Consider the following 22,839-nt stretch of genomic DNA (forward strand, 5'->3'; position numbering starts at 1 on the left):
CATGTGCCATCTTAACCTCTTTCATGTGGGAGTGCCTCTGCTGCAAGAGAAGTGCATCGTAGAAGAGGCCTTGGGACATGATTAATAAATAGAGGAAATGCTGATTTAGTGCTTGGCATGCCTAGTGTTTATTTTGGTCTCTGTTTTTAAACTGGAATTTATTGAAATTTGTATATAATTGGCCAAATTACTAACTTCTCTGCACTTTATAGGGTAGTTATGATAGTTAAATGGGTGGTTTCTTGTACTCACTTGATAGAATCAAATGCACACAATGAAACAGCTACGAATTTTGTCAAATTGAGCAATGGAATTGGCTTAAAATATGACTCAAAGTGAGAATGCATAAACTGTACCAACAACTAACTCTGTGCCTGCATGATTCTTCAAGTTTTCTATCAGATTTCTTATTTTTGGTATCATGACCTTCAGAAAAAGATTCTCTACCATTTCAGAAGAAAAAATAATTACTCTTTTCCTAAAATTCCTGACACTGTTAGGACTTTTAACTTCAGGGCTACTAATAGTGAAGGAGTTAAAAAATGAAAATTCAAGTTGCTAATGCACTTTGTGGATGCTTAATTGCTATTTATGAGACAGAACTTTTTCTCACATTTACAGTAGCATAAATATACTTAGTAAAATGTTTCTGAGGGCATGTAAATGGTATGAGTATACATATGTATTAATTGTGCTGATTTTACATAATAACCCAAAAAAGTTAAACAATACGATTTAGTTTCATTATTACCATTGGGGGTTCCTAGATATCAACTGTTTGATTATGAAGAAATAAAAATTTTAGATGAACAAAATACAAAAAAAAGTAAGACTCGACTCACAAAATCGTAAGAACAAAATTGCAGACAAATCAGGGAAGGGGTGGGGGGCTGAACCCACAGCAAGTGAGTCCTGAAACTCGCAGGCCATTGTGCTACAATAAAAGAATGGGCAATTAAAACTGAAAACTAATCTCGTATTACATCCTTGCTGGTGCATCAGAAACATACCAAGTTCAGCACCAGGATGGTCTTAATAACATTATGCAAGACAGGAGGTCAGAAAGATCCTTACCAGTGTCAGAACCATATCAAGTCCAGAATCACGATGGTCTTAACAACACTATGGAAGACAGGCAGTCACAGAGACCCTTGCTAGTGTCAGAACCATACCAAGTTCAGCATCAGGATGGTTTTAACAAAACCTTTTGCAAAGACTAGTGAGCAAAACACTAGAACACATTTATTAGAAAATTTTCAGTCTTAGTGTCGGCACAAGTGTCTTTCTAAACCCATTTACCAATATCATTTACCAAGGTTATATGACACACTTCCAGGCAGGAGGTTAGCAAGATCCTTGCCAAATGGCAGAACTATACACAGGAGCAGGACAGACTTGATACCCTCCTTCAACAGAGATCAGAGATAGTGCTATATCAATCATGGAAGCCAGAGGTCTGCCAAGTTGACAACCATCACAACAGACACACTAGGGTCATCAGGGGGAAGTCACAGAGGACTAAGAGCAAACCAGAAGGAATAACAGCCACAACAATAACACTGGGATCATCAAGGAAGGTCATAGAGGAACCAAGAGTGAACCAAAAAAGTCGAGTGAGGTACACTATCACATGCTATTACTGAATCAACAATCAACCAGCACATGCTACTACAATATCAACAGTCAATGATCAGTTTTCTTCTGCAACCATATTGTCAACCTTCCTCTGGGTGGCGTAACAGCCATTACAGCACTGCTAAATAAGAGAAAACTAGCAGGAATCCCACATATCATTGTCTTACCTAAATTCAAATGCTTTATTCCTTTTATTTAGTATATAGATAATGTCATTTACATGTAATATTATTAGGCTCAAAAGAAAACCACATCTGACTAAAATCTTGTCTTTTTATTCATGGAATGTTTAACTCCTAATTTTAAAGGCCTGGTCAAGGACACCCTCCAGGCAGACTAGCATTAAATGCATTTTGGGCAAACTAATCTTAGTGCTTTATACAATTCCTACTGAAGTAACTTTTAATCTCCAGCAATGTATTTTATATCAAAGGAAAGACAAATTCCAAACCAGCTTTACTGGGAAAAATATTTGCTCTATTAGAGATTTATCAAGTCATTATTATATTATTATCACACCGGCCGATTCCCACCAAGGCAGGGTGGCCCGAAAAAGAAAAACTTTCACCATCATTCACTCCATCACTGTCTTGCCAGAAGGGTGCTTTACACTACAGTTTTTAAACTGCAACATTAACACCCCTCCTTCAGAGTGCAGGCACTGTACTTCCCATCTCCAGGACTCAAGTCCGGCCTGCCGGTTTCCCTGAATCCCTTCATAAATGTTACTTTGCTCACACTCCAACAGCACGTCAAGTATTAAAAACCATTTGTCTCCATTCACTCCTATCAAACATGCTCACGCATGCCTGCTGGAAGTCCAAGCCCCTTGCACACAAAACCTCCTTTACCCCCTCCCTCCAACCTTTCCTAGGCCGACCCCTACCCCGCCTTCCTTCCACTACAGACTGATACACTCTTGAAGTCATTCTGTTTTGCTCCATTCTCTCTACATGTCCGAACCACCTCAACAACCCTTCCTCAGCCCTCTGGACAACAGTTTTGTTAATCCCGCACCTCCTCCTAACTTCCAAACTACAAATTCTCTGCATTATATTCACACCACACATTGCCCTCAGACATGACATCTCCACTGCCTCCAGCCTTCTCCTCGCTGCAACATTCATCACCCATGCTTCACACCCATATAAGAGCGTTGGTAAAACTATACTCTCATACAATCCCCTCTTTGCCTCCAAGGACAAAGTTCTTTGTCTCCACAGACTCCTAAGTGCACCACTCACCCTTTTCCCCTCATCAATTCTATGATTCACCTCATCTTTCATAGACCCATCAGCTGACACGTCCACTCCCAAATATCTGAATACATTCACCTCCTCCATACTCTCTCCCTCCAATCTGATATCCAATCTTTCATCACCTAATCTTTTTGTTATCCTCATAGCCTTACTCTTTCCTGTATTCACTTTTAATTTTCTTCTTTTGCACACCCTACCAAATTCATCCACCAATCTCTGCAACTTCTCTTCAGAATCTCCCAAGAGCACAGTGTCATCAGCAAAGAGCAACTGTGACAACTCCCACTTTATGTGTGATTCTTAATCTTTTAACTCCACGCCTCTTGCCAAGACCCTCGCATTTACTTCTCTTACAACCCCATCTATAAATATATTAAACAACCACGGTGACATCACACATCCTTGTCTAAGGCCTACTTTTACTGGGAAATAACTTCCCTCTTTCCTACATACTCTAACTTGAGCCTCACTATCCTCGTAAAAACTCTTTACTGCTTTCAGTAACCTACCTCCTACACCATACACCTGCAACATCTGCCACATTGCCCCCCTATCCACCCTGTCATATGCCTTTTCCAAATCCATAAATGCCACAAAGACCTCTTTAGCCTTATCTAAATACTGTTCACTTATATGTTTCACTGTAAACACCTGGTCCACACTCCCCCTACCTTTCCTAAAGCCTCCTTGTTCATCTGCTATCCTATTTTCTGTCTTACTCTTAATTCTTTCAATAATAACTCTACCATACACTTTACCAGGTATACTCAACAGACTTATCCCCCTATAATTTTTGCACTCTCTTTTGTCCCCTTTGCCTTTATACAAAGGAACTATGCATGCTCTCTGCCAATCTCTAGGTACCTTACCCTCTTCCATACATTTATTAAATAATTGCACCAACCACTCCAAAACTGTATCCCCACCTGCTTTTAACATTTCTATCTTTATCCCATCAATCCCGGCTGCCTTACCCCCTTTCATTTTACCTACTGCCTCACGAACTTCCCCCACACTCACAACTGGCTCTTCCTCACTCCTACAAGATGTTATTCCTCCTTGCCCTATACACGAAATCACAGCTTCCCTAACTTCATCAACATTTAACAATTCCTCAAAATATTCCCTCCATCTTCCCAATACCTCTAACTCTCCATTTAATAACTCTCCTCTCCTATTTTTAACTGACAAATCCATTTGTTCTTTAGGCTTTCTCAACTTGTTAATCTCACTCCAAAACTTTTTCTTATTTTCAACAAAATTTGTTGATAACATCTCACCCACTCTCTCATTTGCTCTCTTTTTACATTGCTTCACCACTCTCTTGACCTCTCTCTTTCTCTCCATATACTCTTCCCTCCTTGCATCACTTCTACTTTGTAAAAACTTCTCATATGCTAACTTTTTCTCCCTTACTACTCTCTTTACATCATCATTCCACCAATTGCTCCTCTTCCCTCCCACATCCACTTTCCTGTAACCACAAACTTCTGCTGAACACTCTAACACTACATTTTTAAACCTACCCCATACCTCTTCAACCCCATTGCCTATGCTCTCATTAGCCCATCTATCCTCCAATAGCTGTTTATATCTTACCTTAACTGCCTCCTCTTTTAGTTTATAAACCTTCACCTCTCTCTTCCCTGATGCTTCTATTCTCCTTGTATCCCATCTACCTTTTACTCTCAGTGTAGCTACAACTAGAAAGTGATCTGATATATCTGTGGCCCCTCTATAAACATGTACATCCTGAAGTCTACTCAACAGTCTTTTATCTACCAATACATAATCCAACAAACTACTGTCATTTCACCCTACATCATATCTTGTATACTTATTTATCCTCTTTTTCTTAAAATATGTATTACCTATAACTAAACCCCTTTCTATACAAAGTTCAATCAAAGGGCTCCCATTATCATTTACACCTGGCACCCCAAACTTACCTACCACACCCTCTCTAAAAGTTTCTCCTACTTTAGCATTCAGATCCCCTACCACAATTACTCTCTCACTTGGTTCAAAGGCTCCTATACATTCACTTAATATCTCCCAAAATCTCTCTCTCCTCTACATTCCTCTCTTCTCTAGGTGCATACACACTTATTATGACCCACTTTTCGCATCCAACCTTTACTTTAATCCACATAATTCTTGAATTTACACATTCATATTCTATTTTCTCCTTCCATAACTGATCCTTCAACATTACTGCTACCCCTTCCTTTGCTCTAACTTTCTCAGATACTCCAGATTTAATCCCATTTATTTCCCCCCACCGAAACTCCCCTACCCCCTTCAGCTTTGTTTCGCTTAGGGCCAGGACATCCAACTTCTTTTCATTCATAACATCAGCAATCATCTGCTTCTTGTCATCCGCACTACATCCACGCACATTCAAGCATCCCAGTTTTATAAAGTTTTTCTTCTTCTCTTTTTTAGTAAATGTCTACAGGAGAAGGGGTTACTAGCCCATTGCTCCCAGCATGTGAGTATATATTTTGGAGGTGGGAAGCACACTGCTTGTATTCTGATAATCAAAAAATCACTGGACAGTACCTACATCAATATTTACAGGAAAATTTAATCTCAGTGATAAGTAAAATCAATCCAATTTATTCTGTGAATTAGCAGAAATTTGGATCATAAATGGATGAGTCACATTCAAAGGGTTCAACTTCAATCCTGGGGTGGGTGGAGATAGGTATTTTACTAACACCTGCCCTAGTTCACTTTGCAGTAAATATCTACTGGGTATTACAGATCACATCCTCGGAGAAGTGGTAGTACAGCTTGGATAGGAATGTGCTCTGGAGTGAACTGAGGTAGGATAACAGATCTCTGCCTGTAAATTCAACTCTAAAAAAATTATTACAAGTGCTGGATCAAGTAGGCTGTGATGCACATGTAGGACAGTGGGCCACCAGTAGCAACTGCCTGGTTGGTCAGAGAAACACCAAACAAACCTAGCCCAAGGCTGAACTGCAGTAGAAAAACTCTCAAAACTCATCAATGGTAAGGAATTTAAAAGCAGCTTTTTAAAAGCAGTTTTTTAACTGTAATGTAGGCACGCTACTGGCAAGTCAGTGATGGAGTGAACGATGATGAATGTTTCTTCATTAAGTCACACTGCCTCGGTGAGAAACGGGCAACGTGTTAATAAAAAAAGTGAGTAATAACTTACGGGTGCTTCTGCTTCACCAGCCGTATCAGGTATCTGAGAGACACCGGCGTGTGTGGCAGCCATTGTTTTTGTGCAACTTCCTACAGAAGAAAACAAAAACAACATGTAAAAAGCTGTAATGCAAAGCTACACATTGCCAACAAAGCTTTTTATGGTACATTTTACCGTGTGTAAAGCAAAATAGAAGTGAAGGAAGAATAGAGAGGAATTAAAGGAACGGTAGCTGAGAAATGAAGGAGGGTAACAATGGAATGAAAAACGGGTAGGGGTGAAGGGTAGGGACTGAGTGAAGGAAGAGTAGGGAGGGAAGTGAAGGAAGGAAGGATAGGGAGGGGAGGGAGTGAAGCAAGGGTAGGGAGGGGAGGTAGTGAAGGAAGGGTAGTGAAGGAAGGGTAGTGAAGGAAGGGTAGTGAAGGAAGGGTAGTGAAGGAAGGGTAGTGAAGGAAGGGTAGTGAAGGAAGGGTAGTGAAGGAAGGGTAGTGAAGGAAGGGCAGTGAAGGAAGGGTAGTGAAGGAAGGGCAGTGAAGGAAGGGTAGTGAAGGAAGGGTAGAGGGAGTGAAAGAAGGGTAGAGGGGGAGTGAAAGAAGGGTAGGGATGGAATGAAAGAGGGGTAAGGGGTGAAGGAGAGGTAGAGAGTGATGAAGAAAGGGTAAAGAAGGAATGAAGGATGGATAAGGAGTAAAGGAAGGATAGGGAGATAAAGGAAGGGCAGGGAGGGAGCCTGGCCCACAGCTGGGCTCCGAGAATAGAAAGACTCTCAAAAGTCAACAAAGGCAAAGGCAAAGGGTAGGTATTTCAATCACAGGTACTTTTAAAAGACCTGTTGAAGCTGGCCATAAAGAAAAAAACACTAACAGTCATCAGTCAGTGGAATAAAGTCTAACCAGATAACTACTTTTGAACAGCCACATATTTTCACCATCAATATTATTTACAAATAGTATATGGTGTACAATAATTACAACAAGCTTAAATGGTACCATATATTAAACCCTCAATATAATAGACTTTTAAAATTATGGAAAAAAATCCACAGGGTAAATTGTTCTTTAAACTTATATCTGTAAATTGCTTGTTAGTACTATATTAGGCATACAGTATATTTTATTGCTATTTTTTTAACATTATTCTAATATAATGGACTTCTCTTATTAGTCCATTATATCAAGAGGTTTACTGTAATACTAGGTAGTAGGTTGGTAGATAGCAACCACCCAGGGAGGTACTACCGTTCTGTGGTAGTAGGTTGGTAGACAGCAACCGCCCAGGGAGGTACTACCGTTCTGCCAAGTGAGTGTGAAACGAAAGCCTGTAATTGTTTTACGTGATGGTAGGATTGCTGGTGTCTTTTGTCTGTCTCATAAACATGCAAGATTACAGGTACGTTTTGCTACTTCTACTTACACCTAGGTCACACTACACGTACATGTACAAGCATATATATACACACCCCTCTGGGTTTTCTGCTATTTTCTTTCTAGTTCTTGTTCTTGTTTATTTCCTCTTATCTCCATGGGGAAGTGGAACAGAATTCTTCCTCTGTAAGCCATGCGTGTCGTAAGAGGCGACTGAAATGCCGGGAGCAAGGGGCTGGTACCCCTTCTCCTGTATATATTACTAAATTTGAAAGGAGAAACTTTCGTTTTTCCTTTTGGGCCACCCCACCTCGGTGGGATACGGCCAGTGTGTTGAAAGAAAGAAAGTTTACTGTAATATGAATATTTTAACTAGAGAGAACATAAGAATTGGTACCCTCAAGTTACAATTTAAACACCCATACAGAGGACATAGCTTTCATATATGTTAAACAGCTGAACTGATACTAACCAGCTGAACTGACGTTAACCATCTGAACTGAATCTCCAGGGTGGACCCTAGTTATAAAGTAGCCTTTCCTGGAGCCCACCTCCTCACTCTCACTGGCTGAATTCCAGTGCAATTGGTAGATATCCTGTATGCGAATGAGGCCCTTCATTCACACCACTGATGTTAGAACCTGGCTATACCTCTGCTTCCAAGAAATGCACCCCTTTCCCTTCCTTTCCACTCCTAAACCTTTCTGGCAGACCATGGCACATCCACCACTGGTACCTTAGTATGACTATCCTCACAGAGCTTGTGCAATTGTAATCCAATAAGTGGCTGTGACATGGCCTAAGGGCTAGCAAAATAACACCTACCACCTAGGCATTACTATACTTGGAGGGAATACCTGGAGAGTGTTCCAGGGGTCAGTGGCCCTGCAGCCCAATCCATGACCAGACCTGTGAAGACAAATGGCACAAAGCTGATGATAAAAAAAAAAAGAACACATTTGCAAAGAGGAACTTTACTGAGACATTTCTGCCTGTGGGCAAGTTTCTTCAGTCAATGAAGAAGACTGAAGAAGCTTGTTCACGGGGAAAACATTCTGATAAAATTCCTCTCGACAACTGCATCTCCACCAGTGCTAGTTTGGCAACTGCCTTGCAAGCCCCTTGGTAAGGGCACTAACTGGGAACTCCCCAGAGAGCAAGGCATATCAGTTGTCCTAAATTTCCTGTGGGGAGGAGGGGGTGTGAAAGTCACCCTGAGGTGCAGCAGACTCACCTGCAGGACCTGGAACACCATCACTCATGGATGCTCTAGAGGATACACCAGACTTGCTTGCAGGATCTGCAGTACCATTAGACAGGGGTGTTCTAGAAGACACACCAGTCTCACTTGTAGGACCTGGAACACCATCACCCAGGGAGGTTTTAAAGGACACACCAGACTCCAGGATAACCTTCTTTACATCAGGTTCTGCACTAGAGTCCTCCTCAGAGCCCAGTCTCCGCTTGCAGCAAGTCTCTACCACATTCTTCTGGTGTGGGGGACTGTACCCTGTCAGTTCTGATGCCATGTCCTACCTAGGATGTCAGTACAATCTGCAATGGAGAAAAAACAGCCACGTAATGGTAAAAGGCAAACAAACTAGCTGTATTGCTGTCACTGCATGATCTGAGAAAGGTATTCTGTAATGTATAATCCCAGTCCCTGTACCTCAATGCATGCAAAAGGAATAGTAGAGTGCAGCATACATTTGTACTGTAATTATATATTAGTAATGAAGATTTGAAGGAAATTAATAAAAAATGGCAAATTAGAACATACAAAACCAAAATCTAATTCAAATCATCCGCTAAGAAACACCAACTTCAAAGTTAAAGTGACGAAGCATTCTCTTGTTATCTCAGAGACTAATAATAATAATAATCATCTTTATTTCTACAAGTACATGTACAAGCTGTATAGGCCTAGCTAACATCAATGACATAGTACTATACAGAAAGTCCCTTGTTATGAAGAGCATTTCAGGCAAATTAGGCCAATTTTGTCCCAGGATGCGACCCACACCAGTTGACTAACACCTAGGTACGTACCTATTATACTGATAGGTGAACATGGACAGCAGGTGCCTTAAGGAAACACATCCTAATGTTTCCAACTGTACTGGGACTCGAACATTTTTTTTTTTTTTTTTTTTTTTTTTTTTTTTTTTTTTTTTTTTTTATCACACTGGCCGATTCCCACCAAGGCAGGGTGGCCCGAAAAAGAAAAACTTTCACCATCATTCACTCCATCACTGTCTTGCCAGAAGGGTGCTTTACACTACAGTTTTTAAACTGCAACATTAACACCCCTCCTTCAGAGTGCAGGCACTGTACTTCCCATCTCCAGGACTCAAGTCCGGCCTGCCGGTTTCCCTGAATCCCTTCATAAATGTTACTTTGCTCACACTCCAACAGCACGTCAAGTATTAAAAACCATTTGTCTCCATTCACTCCTATCAAACACGCTCACGCATGCCTGCTGGAAGTCCAAGCCCCTCGCACACAAAACCTCCTTTACCCCCTCCCTCCAACCCTTCCTAGGCCGACCCCTACCCCGCCTTCCTTCCACTACAGACTGATACACTCTTGAAGTTATTCTGTTTCGCTCCATTCTCTCTACATGTCCGAACCACCTCAACAACCCTTCCTCAGCCCTCTGGACAACAGTTTTGGTAATCCCGCACCTCCTCCTAACTTCCAAACTACGAATTCTCTGCATTATATTCACACCACACATTGCCCTCAGACATGACATCTCCACTGCCTCCAGCCTTCTCCTCGCTGCAACATTCATCACCCATGCTTCACACCCATATAAGAGCGTTGGTAAAACTATACTCTCATACATTCCCCTCTTTGCCTCCAAGGACAAAGTTCTCTGTCTCCACAGACTCCTAAGTGCACCACTCACTCTTTTTCCCTCATCAATTCTATGATTCACCTCATCTTTCATAGACCCATCCGCTGACACGTCCACTCCCAAATATCTGAATACGTTCACCTCCTCCATACTCTCTCCCTCCAATCTGATATTCAATCTTTCATCACCTAATCTTTTTGTTATCCTCATAACCTTACTCTTTCCTGTATTCACCTTTAATTTTCTTCTTTTGCACACCCTACCAAATTCATCCACCAATCTCTGCAGCTTCTCTTCAGAATCTCCCAAGAGCACAGTGTCATCAGCAAAGAGCAGCTGTGACAACTCCCACCCTGTGTGTGATTCTTTATCTTTTAACTCCACGCCTCTTGCCAAGACCCTCGCATTTACTTCTCTTACAACCCCATCTATAAATATATTAAACAACCACGGTGACATCACACATCCTTGTCTAAGGCCTACTTTTACTGGGAAAAAATTTTCCTCTTTTCTACATACTCTAACTTGAGCCTCACTATCCTCGTAAAAACTCTTCACTGCTTTCAGTAACCTACCTCCTACACCATACACTTGCAACATCTGCCACATTGCCCCCCTATCCACCCTGTCATACGCCTTTTCCAAATCCATAAATGCCACAAAGACCTCTTTAGCCTTATCTAAATACTGTTCACTTATATGTTTCACTGTAAACACCTGGTCCACACACCCCCTACCTTTCCTAAAGCCTCCTTGTTCATCTGCTATCCTATTCTCCGTCTTACTCTTAATTCTTTCAATTATAACTCTACCATACACTTTACCAGGTACACTCAACAGACTTATCCCCCTATAATTTTTGCACTCTCTTTTATCCCCTTTGCCTTTATACAAAGGAACTATGCATGCTCTCTGCCAATCCCTAGGTACCTTACCCTCTTCCATACATTTATTAAATAATTGCACCAACCACTCCAAAACTATATCCCCACCTGCTTTTAACATTTCTATCTTTATCCCATCAATCCCGGCTGCCTTACCCCCTTTCATTTTACCTACTGCCTCACGAACTTCCCCCACACTCACAACTGGCTCTTCCTCACTCCTACAAGATGTTATTCCTCCTTGCCCTATACACGAAATCACAGCTTCCCTATCTTCATCAACATTTAACAATTCCTCAAAATATTCCCTCCATCTTCCCAATACCTCTAACTCTCCATTTAATAACTCTCCTCTCCTATTTTTAACTGACAAATCCATTTGTTCTCTAGGCTTCCTTAACTTGTTAATCTCACTCCAAAACTTTTTCTTATTTTCAACAAAATTTGTTGATAACAGCTCACCCACTCTCTCATTTGCTCTCTTTTTACATTGCTTCACCACTCTCTTAACCTCTCTCTTTTTCTCCATATACTCTTCCCTCCTTGCATCACTTCTACTTTGTAAAAACTTCTCATATGCTAACTTTTTCTCCCTTACTACTCTCTTTACATCATCATTCCACCAATCGCTCCTCTTCCCTCCTGCACCCACTTTCCTGTAACCACAAACTTCTGCTGAACACTCTAACACTACATTTTTAAACCTACCCCATTCCTCTTCGACCCCATTGCCTATGCTCTCATTAGCCCATCTATCCTCCAATAGCTGTTTATATCTTACCCTAACTGCCTCCTCTTTTAGTTTATAAACCTTCACCTCTCTCTTCCCTGATGCTTCTATTCTCCTTGTATCCCATCTACCTTTTACTCTCAGTGTAGCTACAACTAGAAAGTGATCTGATATATCTGTGGCCCCTCGATAAACATGTACATCCTGAAGTCTACTCAACAGTCTTTTATCTACCAATACATAATCCAACAAACTACTGTCATTTCGCCCTACATCATATCGTGTATACTTATTTATCCTCTTTTTCTTAAAATATGTATTACCTATAACTAAACCCCTTTCTATACAAAGTTCAATCAAAGGGCTCCCATTATCATTTACACCTGGCACCCCAAACTTACCTACCACACCCTCTCTAAAAGTTTCTCCTACTTTAGCATTCAGGTCCCCTACCACAATTACTCTCTCACTTGGTTCAAAGGCTCCTATACATTCACTTAACATCTCCCAAAATCTCTCTCTCTCCTCTGCATTCCTCTCTTCTCCAGGTGCATACACGCTTATTATGACCCACTTCTCGCATCCAACCTTTACTTTAATCCACATAATTCTCGAATTTACACATTCATATTCTCTTTTCTCCTTCCATAACTGATCATTTAACATTACTGCTACCCCTTCCTTTGCTCTAACTCTCTCAGATACTCCAGATTTAATCCCATTTATTTCCCCCCACTGAAACTCTCCTACCCCCTTCAGCTTTGTTTCGCTTAGAGCCAGGACATCCAACTTCTTTTCATTCATAACATCAGCAATCATCTGTTTCTTGTCATCCGCACTAATCCACGCACATTTAAACAACCCAGTTTTATAAAGTTTTTCTTCTTCTCTTTTTTAGTAAATGTATACAGGAGAAGGGGTTACTAGCCCATTGCTCCCGGCATTTTAGTCGCCTCATACGACACGCATGGCTTACGGAGGAAAGATTCTTTTCCACTTCCCCATGGACAATAGAAGAAATAAAAAAGAACAAGAGCTATTTAGAATAAGGAGAAAAACCTAGATGTATGTATATATATATATACATGTGCGTGTCTGTGAAGTGTGACCAAAGTGTAAGTAGGAGTAGCAAGATATCCCTGTTATCTAGCGTGTTTATGAGACAGAAAAAGAAAACCAGCAATCCTACCATCATGCAAAACAGTTACAGGTTTTTGTTTCACAGTCATCTGGCAGGACGGTAGTACTTCCCTGGGTGGTTGCTGTCTACCAACCTACTACCTATACGCACTAAACCTTCAAAGGTCCTACAGCCGGGAATCGAATAATAGACCTCAGTGTGTGAGACGAGTGTGCTACCAACCGAGCTACGGGACACCCAAAATATTGTAAAATACATCGGCACAAAAGTTTGAAGCAGCTTATAAGTTGAATTATTGTGTTATCAAAACTGAAGGGTTGAAGTTAATCGGATGAGGCACTTGGAAATTATTGCACAAAATCAGTCTTCTAATTTTCCTGGTTTCTTCCATAAAAAAAAAAGGCAAACTGGGACCAATGCAGACAAAAATCAATCCAAACTTTTCTCTAAGATTGACCTGTGTAAATAAACAATACATATTTACTTACCAAGATAATACATATGCACTAGTTAAGAAACTGTATACATACTTGTTATAGCCCATAGTCAAGTAAAGCATTTCAGACTTACGATTAAACAAACCTTAAAAGATTAATCCATAGATGAGTTGCAGTTGTGTATGTAACTGCACAGTATATTCAAATTTAAAGTTTATTTCCACATATAAACTGTTTATACAGAAATGGGTGACACTTGAATGCATATAGACAGCCCATGGTTATGCAGAGTATCTTGGGCAAACTTAAGCCTAACTTAAGACTACAAGGGCAATAAACATTACATATATATATTTAAGAACATTAAATGTACGTATACAAAAAAGATTGTATCAATGAGATTATAACGAATGTATATGTAAGTAGGTTAAATATATCACTGTACATAATTATAAGAAAAATTATTTGGATTACAGTCACGGCTGTGGAGTCTGAGTCGGAAGCAATTCTTGGGTTACTCTAGTCAAGAGTTGGTAAAATGTAATTGAAGGAGTGGGAGGTGCCATAAATGAAGGTGTTGGAGTTGAAGGTTTTATGTGCCAACTCCACAGCCCTGGTTATATTATAGGAAGTTTATGGGTAGTTTTTTTTACATTACATGTCATTCCATTCAAGATCTCAAATTCTCAAAGCAGCAAATATTCACAGTACAGGTACTCCTCACTTAACAACCTACCTGTTTAACGTCCGCTCAGACTTATGACCAGCTCTCCGACCAGTGTACTGTATGCGCATTTTACTTTTTTTATTTTTTTTTAATGCTATTAATGTTATAAATGATGCAAAGGTTGATACAAACCCACTATCAGTACAGTATGCTTGAAATATCAGTAAGGGACAGCTCCTCGTTTAACAGCCAATTCACTTACTTACCTACTTTTAGGTACAGAGCTCGGTTGTTAAGTGAGAAGTACAGGTACCATCCTCCTTACGACCGAGCTTGGTTCCGACCAATTGGTCGTAAGTCAAAATGGACATAAGTCGAAACTTACTACTGAATATCAACATCATATTATCGTAATATTATTTTTTTTTTTAGTTCATTTTTTAATTTACTTTTTATGCTGTTAGCACTGTATTTTGTACTGTAAAGTTTATGAGAAACACTGTATACAACACAAACAATTGTTTATTTCCCAGAATATTTGCATACAAAACATGGTTGTAAGTCGAGTGGTCATATGTCGAGGAGGTCGTGAGTCGGATGGTAGGTGTACCTGTAATTTTCATCTTCTAATTTTTAAAAATAAATTTTCCCTGAAAAATAACACAATAAGATAATTAAGGTGCCTGAAGATTTGATAATTAAGTACAAAGATGATCATCACAAATAATCCCCACATAGGTCAAACTTGGACCTATATGCGGGTTGTTTGAGTATTGTTCCAGTCATGGTATTGTGAATTTGTTCTTTACAAAGATCATTTTAGCATAGTAACAAAATTAGCATAATTTCAATAACAATGTTGCAATGTAAATTATGTAGACACACAAGGAGATAATGAAACACAAGGATTATGCTAATTAACGAAAAACTCAGATTATTGTAACAGCAATATCAGGGATAACAATAATAATAATAATAATAATAATAATGATAAATTATACAGAAAACCCCTGGTTGTGCAGAGCACTTCAGGTAACTTAGGCTAATCAATGATCTTCAGTATCGTAAATGAATAGAGATTGTAATTTTAAACGAAAACTGGTTGCAAGAAACGCGAGCAAACATTAAGGTGTATTTATTAGAAAAACATTTCGGTCCTGAAACCCTGATCACGGTCCAGGACCTAAACAGTTCTATAATAAATATGCCCTAGCGTTTTCTGGCTTATTTTTTAAGCCATTTCCTGACATCCACATGATTCACTTTTGTCTATAATTTAGAACTGTGTCCAGTATAGGAATGTTATGGAAGAATAATGTAATGTAATGAAAGAACATTATAAGAATATAGCTAATAAAGGAATAATTTAAGAATGTTATGAAAGAATAATGTAAGACAGTGGCTAATGAAAGAATAATGTAAGAACGTAATAAAAAAATAATTTAAGAACGTAATGAAAAAATAATGTAAGAACGTAATGAAAGAATAATGTAAGAACGTAATGAAAGAACAATGTAAGAACATAATGAAAGAACAATGTAAGAACATAATGAAAGAACAATGTAAGAACATAATGAAAGAACAATGTAAGAACATAATGAAAGAACAATGTAAGAACATAATGAAAGAACAATGTAAGAACATAATGAAAGAACAATGTAAGAACGTAATGAAAGAACAATGTAAGAACGTAATGAAAGAACAATGTAAGAATGTAATGAAAGAACAATGTAAGAATGTAATGAAAGAACAATGTAAGAACGTAATGAAAGAACAATGTACGAACGTAATGAAAGAACAATGTACGAACGTAATGAAAGAACAATGTACGAACGTAATGAAAGAACAATGTAAGAACGTAATGAAAGAACAATGTACGAACGTAATGAAAGAACAATGTACGAACGTAATGAAAGAACAATGTACGAACGTAATGAAAGAACAATGTAAGAACGTAATGAAAGAACAATGTAAGAACGTAATGAAAGAACAATGTAAGAACGTAATGAAAGAGCAATGCAAGAACGTAATGAAAGAACAATACAAGAACGTAATGAAAGAACAATGCAAGAACGTAATGAAAGAACAATGCAAGAACGTAATGAAAGAATAACACAATGAAATTATGTCACAAAAGAACAATGTAAGAATAATGAAAGTTTGCCAGATTCCCGTAATACTAAAACTTACATTTGCATCCCCCCCCCCCAAAAAAAAAAGAATTTAGTAAACACATCATAATTTCTACAAGTAGACGATATAACTTATACAGACCATAGTTGACATCAATGATATACTACTATATTTATTTTTTTTTATTTATTTATTAATTTGAACATTTATTAATTTGAACATTTATTAATTTCAACAAAGCTGCTTGTTATCTTGGGTATTTCCCGCAAATTAGGTCAATTTTGTCCCCAGGATGCGACCCACACCAGTCCACTAACGCCCAGCGTACTTATTATATTGTTTGGTGAACATGTTTCCACCCGTACCGGGGATCGAACCCCGGACCTCAGTGCGTGAGCTGAGTGCGCTACCAACCCAGCTACGGTCCGAAAGCCACCACTAAGCCACCCATTAATGGAAAGTGTCTTATTTAGACCAAATTTAACATTATATACAAAAAAAAAGGTTGAATATATTGTCTTAAGTGATCCCATGTACTTAGTTTTTCTTAACTATATTAAGTCTATGTGAGCTCTAAACCCGTAGGAATGAGAGAGCAGTTCCACTTCCTCGGATCAAGAACCCCATTACCGTCATCAAGGGTATAATTATACAGTAACCGCCCCTTAAGAGGGGAGGGAACAGAGCCGCTTAAGTAGCACACTCACCTTATGTAGCGTTTTAGCAGGTGTGGCACTGGTAGTGCCAGTTTGAGGCACTGTGGGGTACCAAGGTGGTGTACCAAGCACCGTACAAGATACAGTGTGCCTCACAGACAGATACAGAACAATGGTGCAACTTGTATCTGGCGGTACATGTTCAGGTTCCGTCCAGCCTGACACACACCGCTTAATATATCTCTATTATATCCCTCCAAACTTACTCATATACCCGCTATATCGCTCTCATATACAGCATACTACTCTGGTATAATCATACTACTCTACTATCATGCCAATAAACCCACTCATTGGGTTAGTTTTAAAGTTAATATAACCGTGGTGTTAAACCGCTTAATGTAAGATTAACAGAGGGATCCTAAATATAATTATCATAATTACAAAGCTTTATTTGTAAATATTATTATGATTAAGTAAGTTACTTTATTCAGGTATATACAAATACAGTCACATAGATTATTATACATAGCAGCATATGTATAGATAACCCAGGATAACCCAAACAAATCAGTGACTTATTTTCATTGGGTCCCTTTTAATACCTCATTATTATACTATAAAGGATATATGGGAAGCAGGTGGTGTGGGACTATACATGTGCATCTACCTTGGCTGATACCTATCTCCAATACACCAGGGAGGAAGGAGGGGCAGCTGCCAGCTTCAGGGAGTCCCAAAAGTATAGAAAATATGGAGAACTTGCCCATCATTATATGTTTGTTCCCATAGGCTCAGAGACCCTTGGCTCATGGGGAAAGAGTGCATCTAAATTCCTTAAGGAGCTGGGAAAAAGACTCATCAGGGTAACTAGGGATCCCAGGGCAGCTAGTTTTCTGTTCCAGCGGCTCAGTGCGGCTGTTCAAAGGGGTAATGCCTGCTGTATTTTGGGCACACGCCCCAGCTCTGAGGAGCTGGATGAGATTTTCGCCTTATAATCGGTGATACACACGTAACAACATGTACCGTATATGCCACATTTATATCAACAATGTATCTCTTAAATCTTCTGTACCATATTATGTAATAAAATATTCCTATTGGTAAAAAAAAATATACTAAAAGATGGGGTGGTAGGGGAAGTGGAATATTCAAACGGCTTCAGGAAGAAATCCAAATATTCTTCCTTGAAGTCTTTTTATGCACTTCTCCGAGGCAATGGGTCCCACAATTTACACCAGAGGTGGACCCCATCCTATATATATATATATATATATATATATATATATATATAATATATATATATATATATAATATATATATATATATATATATATATATATATATATATATATATATATATATATATATAAATACTAGGAATAAGGTAAAATTAGTTGTTTATATTTACATGTGTGCTAGCTAAAAAAAATAAAAAATCATTCTCCTCTCTGTCTGTCGATACGTAATGATAATGATAATGATAATGATAATGATAATGATAATGATAATGATAAAACTTTATCTCTATGAGCACAAGATACTGTAGATATATGAATAAAATAGATACATACAGATACATGGGTGACTGAAGTTAAAATACGATACCTGGAGTTTACCTGGAGAGAGTTCCGGGGGTCAACGCCCCCGCGGCCCGGTCTGTGACCAGGCCTCCTGGTGGATCAGAGCCTGATCAACCAGGCTGTTGCTGCTGGCTGCACGCAAACCAACGTACGAGCCACAGCCCGGCTGGTCAGGAACTGACTTTAGGTGCTTGTCCAGTGCCAGCTTGAAGACTGCCAGGGGTCTGTTGGTAATCCCCCTTATGTGTGCTGGGAGGCAGTTGAACAGTCTCGGGCCCCTGACACTTATTGTATGGTCTCTTAACGTGCTAGTGACACCCCTGCTTTTCATTGGGGGGATGTTGCATCGTCTGCCAAGTCTTTTGCTTTCGTAGTGAGTGATTTTCGTGTGCAAGTTCGGTACTAGTCCCTCTAGGATTTTCCAGGTGTATATAATCATGTATCTCTCCCTCCTGCGTTCCAGGGAATACAGGTTTAGGAACCTCAAGCGCTCCCAGTAATTGAGGTGTTTTATCTCCGTTATGCACGCCGTGAAAGTTCTCTGTACATTTTCTAGGTCAGCAATTTCACCTGCCTTGAAAGGTGCTGTTAGAGTGCAGCAATATTCCAGCCTAGATAGAACAAGTGACCTGAAATTAAACGCATTTACTATGTATATTAATCTACGTAACTTAATAATGTAAGTGTATTTGTGTATGTTTATGTAACTGTGTTTGTGTATATCTGAATAAACTTACTTGCTTTCATGTACTCGCCTAATTGTGGTTGCAGGGGTCGAGTCACCGCTCCTGTTAATGTAATGACTTAGCTTACAACCCGTCATGTTTATATCTGGCCACAATCGTCATGAGTTCTGTATGTAGATATGAATTAGGTCACACAGAAGCATTGCCTGTGACCTAATTCATGTATACATTAATAATAATAATAATAATAATAATAATAATAATAATAATAATAATATTTATCTCTACATACCTGGAGAGGGTTTTGGGGGTCAACGCCCCCTCGGCCCAGTCTGTGACTAGGCTTTGCTGTGGATCAGGGCCTGATCGACCTGGCTATTACTGCTGGCCGCACTTAAACTGACGTAGGAACCATAGCCCGGCTGGTCAGGTACTGACTTTAGGTGTCTGTCCAGTACCTTCTTGAAGACAACCAGGGGTCTATTGGTAATCCCCCTTATGTATGCTGGGAGGCAGTTGTACAAGGTATACAAACCACAGCTGATGTCAGTGACATACCACTATATAGAATGCCCCTTTCAATGCAGAGAAATTCGGGTAAATTAGGTAAACTGCATTCCCAGGATGCGACCCAAGCCAGTCGACTATCACCCAGGTACCTATTTTACTGATAGGTGAACATGGACAGCAGGTGTCCTAAGGGAACACGGCCTAATGTTTCCAGCCGAACCGGGGATCGAACCCTGGACCTCAGTGTGAGAGCTGAGTGCGCTACCAATCGAGCTACGCCACAATGACAAACGACTCATTATATATTGTATCTAATCTGTTGACTACCGCTACTACCTCTCTTGTCCCTAGATCACGAGCCACTCACCTCACGAGGGGCCCATACTAGCAGGGACTAGTTACTGCCCTTTTCGAGTCATCGTGACTCACGAAATCATAATAACACGCGATAACAATCTTGTTATTAAGATTTCGTGAGTCATTATGACGGCTTTGACGGGACCTGAGTCGTCACAGTGGTGGCCCATGCTAACCTCCCTGTGGCGTATCAACGCACCCACTTGGATAAACATTTTCGTAACCCGATGGCCCAGTGCCTTACGCACTGGCCTCGAGTTTTACGACTGACTCTCCATGGGTTCTAACCTTACCCGTTCAGTGTTTTTTTGTTTTTTTTTTTTTTGAGTCTTGTCCAGAATTGAGCACAATTGCGATACAATAATACTAGGAGACTTCAATAGCTGCTATCAATAGCAAAATAACGGGCTATGTAACAGATATAAGCAACTTCTAGGATTAAATATTTATTTTTTTTAGTATTAACACATCGGCCGTCTCCCACCAAGGTAGGCTGGCCTGAAAAAGAAAGACTTTCATCATCATTCACTCCATCACTGTCTTGCCAGAGGGATGCTTACACTACAGTTATAAAACTGCAACATTAACACCCCTCCTTCAGAGTGTAGACACTGTACTTACCATCTCCAGGACTCAAGTCCGGCCTGGGGGTTTCCCTGAATCCCTACACAAATGTTATCTTGCTCTCACTCCAACAGCACGTCCAGTCCTAAAAACCATTTGTCTCCACTCGCTGCACTCCACTCCATGCTTGCACACAAAGCCTCCTTTACCCCCTCTATCCAACCTTTCCTAGTACGACCCCTACCCCTCCTCCCCTTCATTACAGATTTATACACTGTCCAACTATTCAATACACCGACCCTTATCACACAGTTCTCAGCCACAATACTCGACCACATTGTAACTGCTCTGATAACATTAGTCAGGCGTCACTAGTGATCATTTCATCACTCATTGCACCAGGAAAATCATTAGGAAACAGATAGGCCTTCACAGGGCAATAAAAATGAGGTCAACTGAAAGCTACAGTAAAGAAACACTAGTCAATACTCTACACGATTGTGACTGGACAGTGATAATAAGTTGAACGAATGTAAATGATGCCTGAAAAACATTGAAAACAATGTTTACTACCATCCTTGATAATATTGCACCAGTTAAAGAGATTAGGATAAAAAGAAGAACCGAGCCCTGGATGACTACTAAGATATTAGATAATATGAAATTCAGAAACCAGCTCTAAATGAATTCCAAAGGTGAGGAACAGAGAGCAGAGGCTTATAGAAGGAGCAAAGGCAAAACACTAGTGCTCAAAAATCGAGGAATACAAGAATAATCCCAGAAAGGTCTGGTAACAACTAAGAAAGCTGTGGTATAGCCATAAACCCATAAATATATCTATCACAGTGCTAAATATCGACAACTAGGTATGCCATGAAACAACTAATGCATAATGCATATGAGGCCTGGTCACAGATCGGGCCGTTGACCCCCCGAAACCCTCTCCAGGTATACTCCAGGTATTGCTTTAATTCATTTTACCCAACTGCTACATGAACTGCCGATTGCATCGAATACCTTCAACACAATGACTTAGTAAATGGTCCAGGTTGGACCGAAACATCGTCGTAAGCTCATTTCTCCTATGTGCGGGTTATTTGTGTATAATGCATAGACATAATGCGGAGAATTATATACAAAAGATATGATAATCAGTCCCTCAGTCTTGGAGTTGGTGACCAGCACCGTAGTCTTGAAGGAACTGAAGCACGGTCGTGGAGGTTGGCGTTTATATACTTGCGACAGGTGAAGGACTTGCAGAAGACGAAGGCTGCTTCACGTTAAATACTTGTATTGATAAAGTCACTGGTTGGTGAAACATCTACAAATAAAGATACCCAGATATTGCATATATATATATAATTATTTCATCTTGTCGGTATTGTATACTATTTATGTATAACTTGTCAGACACTTCTACATCATGGAACCTTGGCACAGAGGACATCATCACAACGTTCTGTCTTACTACTGGTCCATTCCTTGAGTATGACTTCCACTGGGGATTTCTGCCTACGAGATGGGACTTACACTGATGACAGCAAAGAAATGAGTGAGATACTGAAGTCCTAATATGACTCAGAGTTTAGTGAGTCGTTAATGAGGCTAAGGGTCGACAATCTAAATTATTTTTTTATGACCCAGACTCGAAATTTGGTTAATTAAAAAATTTCTGATATTATCCTATTATCCCACAAGACTTTGAGAAAACAATAAATAACATTCCTATGGAAAATTTATAAGGGGGTTACCTCTATGTACCTCAACATTACATACATACAAGTAATCTCAATGGGAGACAACAACCATATTGTTTACCGTAGTCACCCGTGTAGACATGTGAGAAAACTTAGCCACCCCTGGTCACTGCAGGTGGTTCCTTCGACCTCACAAGCTTATCCATATCTATCCGAGACCAGTATGAATTGGATGGCACCCACAAGTACGGCTCTACTAATTAATTGTGGACTGTATAGATTATACTAGTTTAACTGAATGAAGGGGGGGGGGTAGGTTACACATGGATATATCCATCAAGGAAAACACTTATATATAATACCACCACTTACCAGATATTCTCTGGTGGTCACTTGATGTAGCTGGATCACCCACAACCTATCCAATTATAACATACCTAACTGGCCAGTATCAGTCTGCTATAACTAGAAAGGTTACTTAACTGTGGGTGATTGATG

At 39.7% G+C, this 22,839-nt stretch overlaps 1 protein-coding gene across 2 annotated transcripts in view; it reads right to left on the reverse strand.

The window, feature by feature from the left end:
• LOC128697058 (endoribonuclease Dicer-like) overlaps nt 1–17,342 on the reverse strand; it is a 72,790-nt gene extending 55,448 nt beyond the window's left edge. The window contains exons 1-3 of one of the 2 annotated variants that reach the window (XM_070095324.1): nt 16,996–17,342; nt 8,671–8,990; nt 6,082–6,161 (exon numbers count right to left, since the gene is read on the reverse strand). In XM_070095324.1, coding sequence (XP_069951425.1) covers nt 6,082–6,161; nt 8,671–8,965 — 375 coding nt within the window. In that variant the 5' untranslated portion in view covers nt 8,966–8,990; nt 16,996–17,342. The remainder of the gene's footprint in view (nt 1–6,081; nt 6,162–8,670; nt 8,991–16,995) is intronic. The other variant, XM_070095323.1, reaches the window with a different exon arrangement.
• Between the last annotated feature and the right edge of the window lie 5,497 nt (nt 17,343–22,839).

Source organism: Cherax quadricarinatus, chromosome 49 (genome assembly GCF_038502225.1).
Source record: "Cherax quadricarinatus isolate ZL_2023a chromosome 49, ASM3850222v1, whole genome shotgun sequence".
NCBI lineage: Eukaryota > Metazoa > Arthropoda > Malacostraca > Decapoda > Parastacidae > Cherax > Cherax quadricarinatus.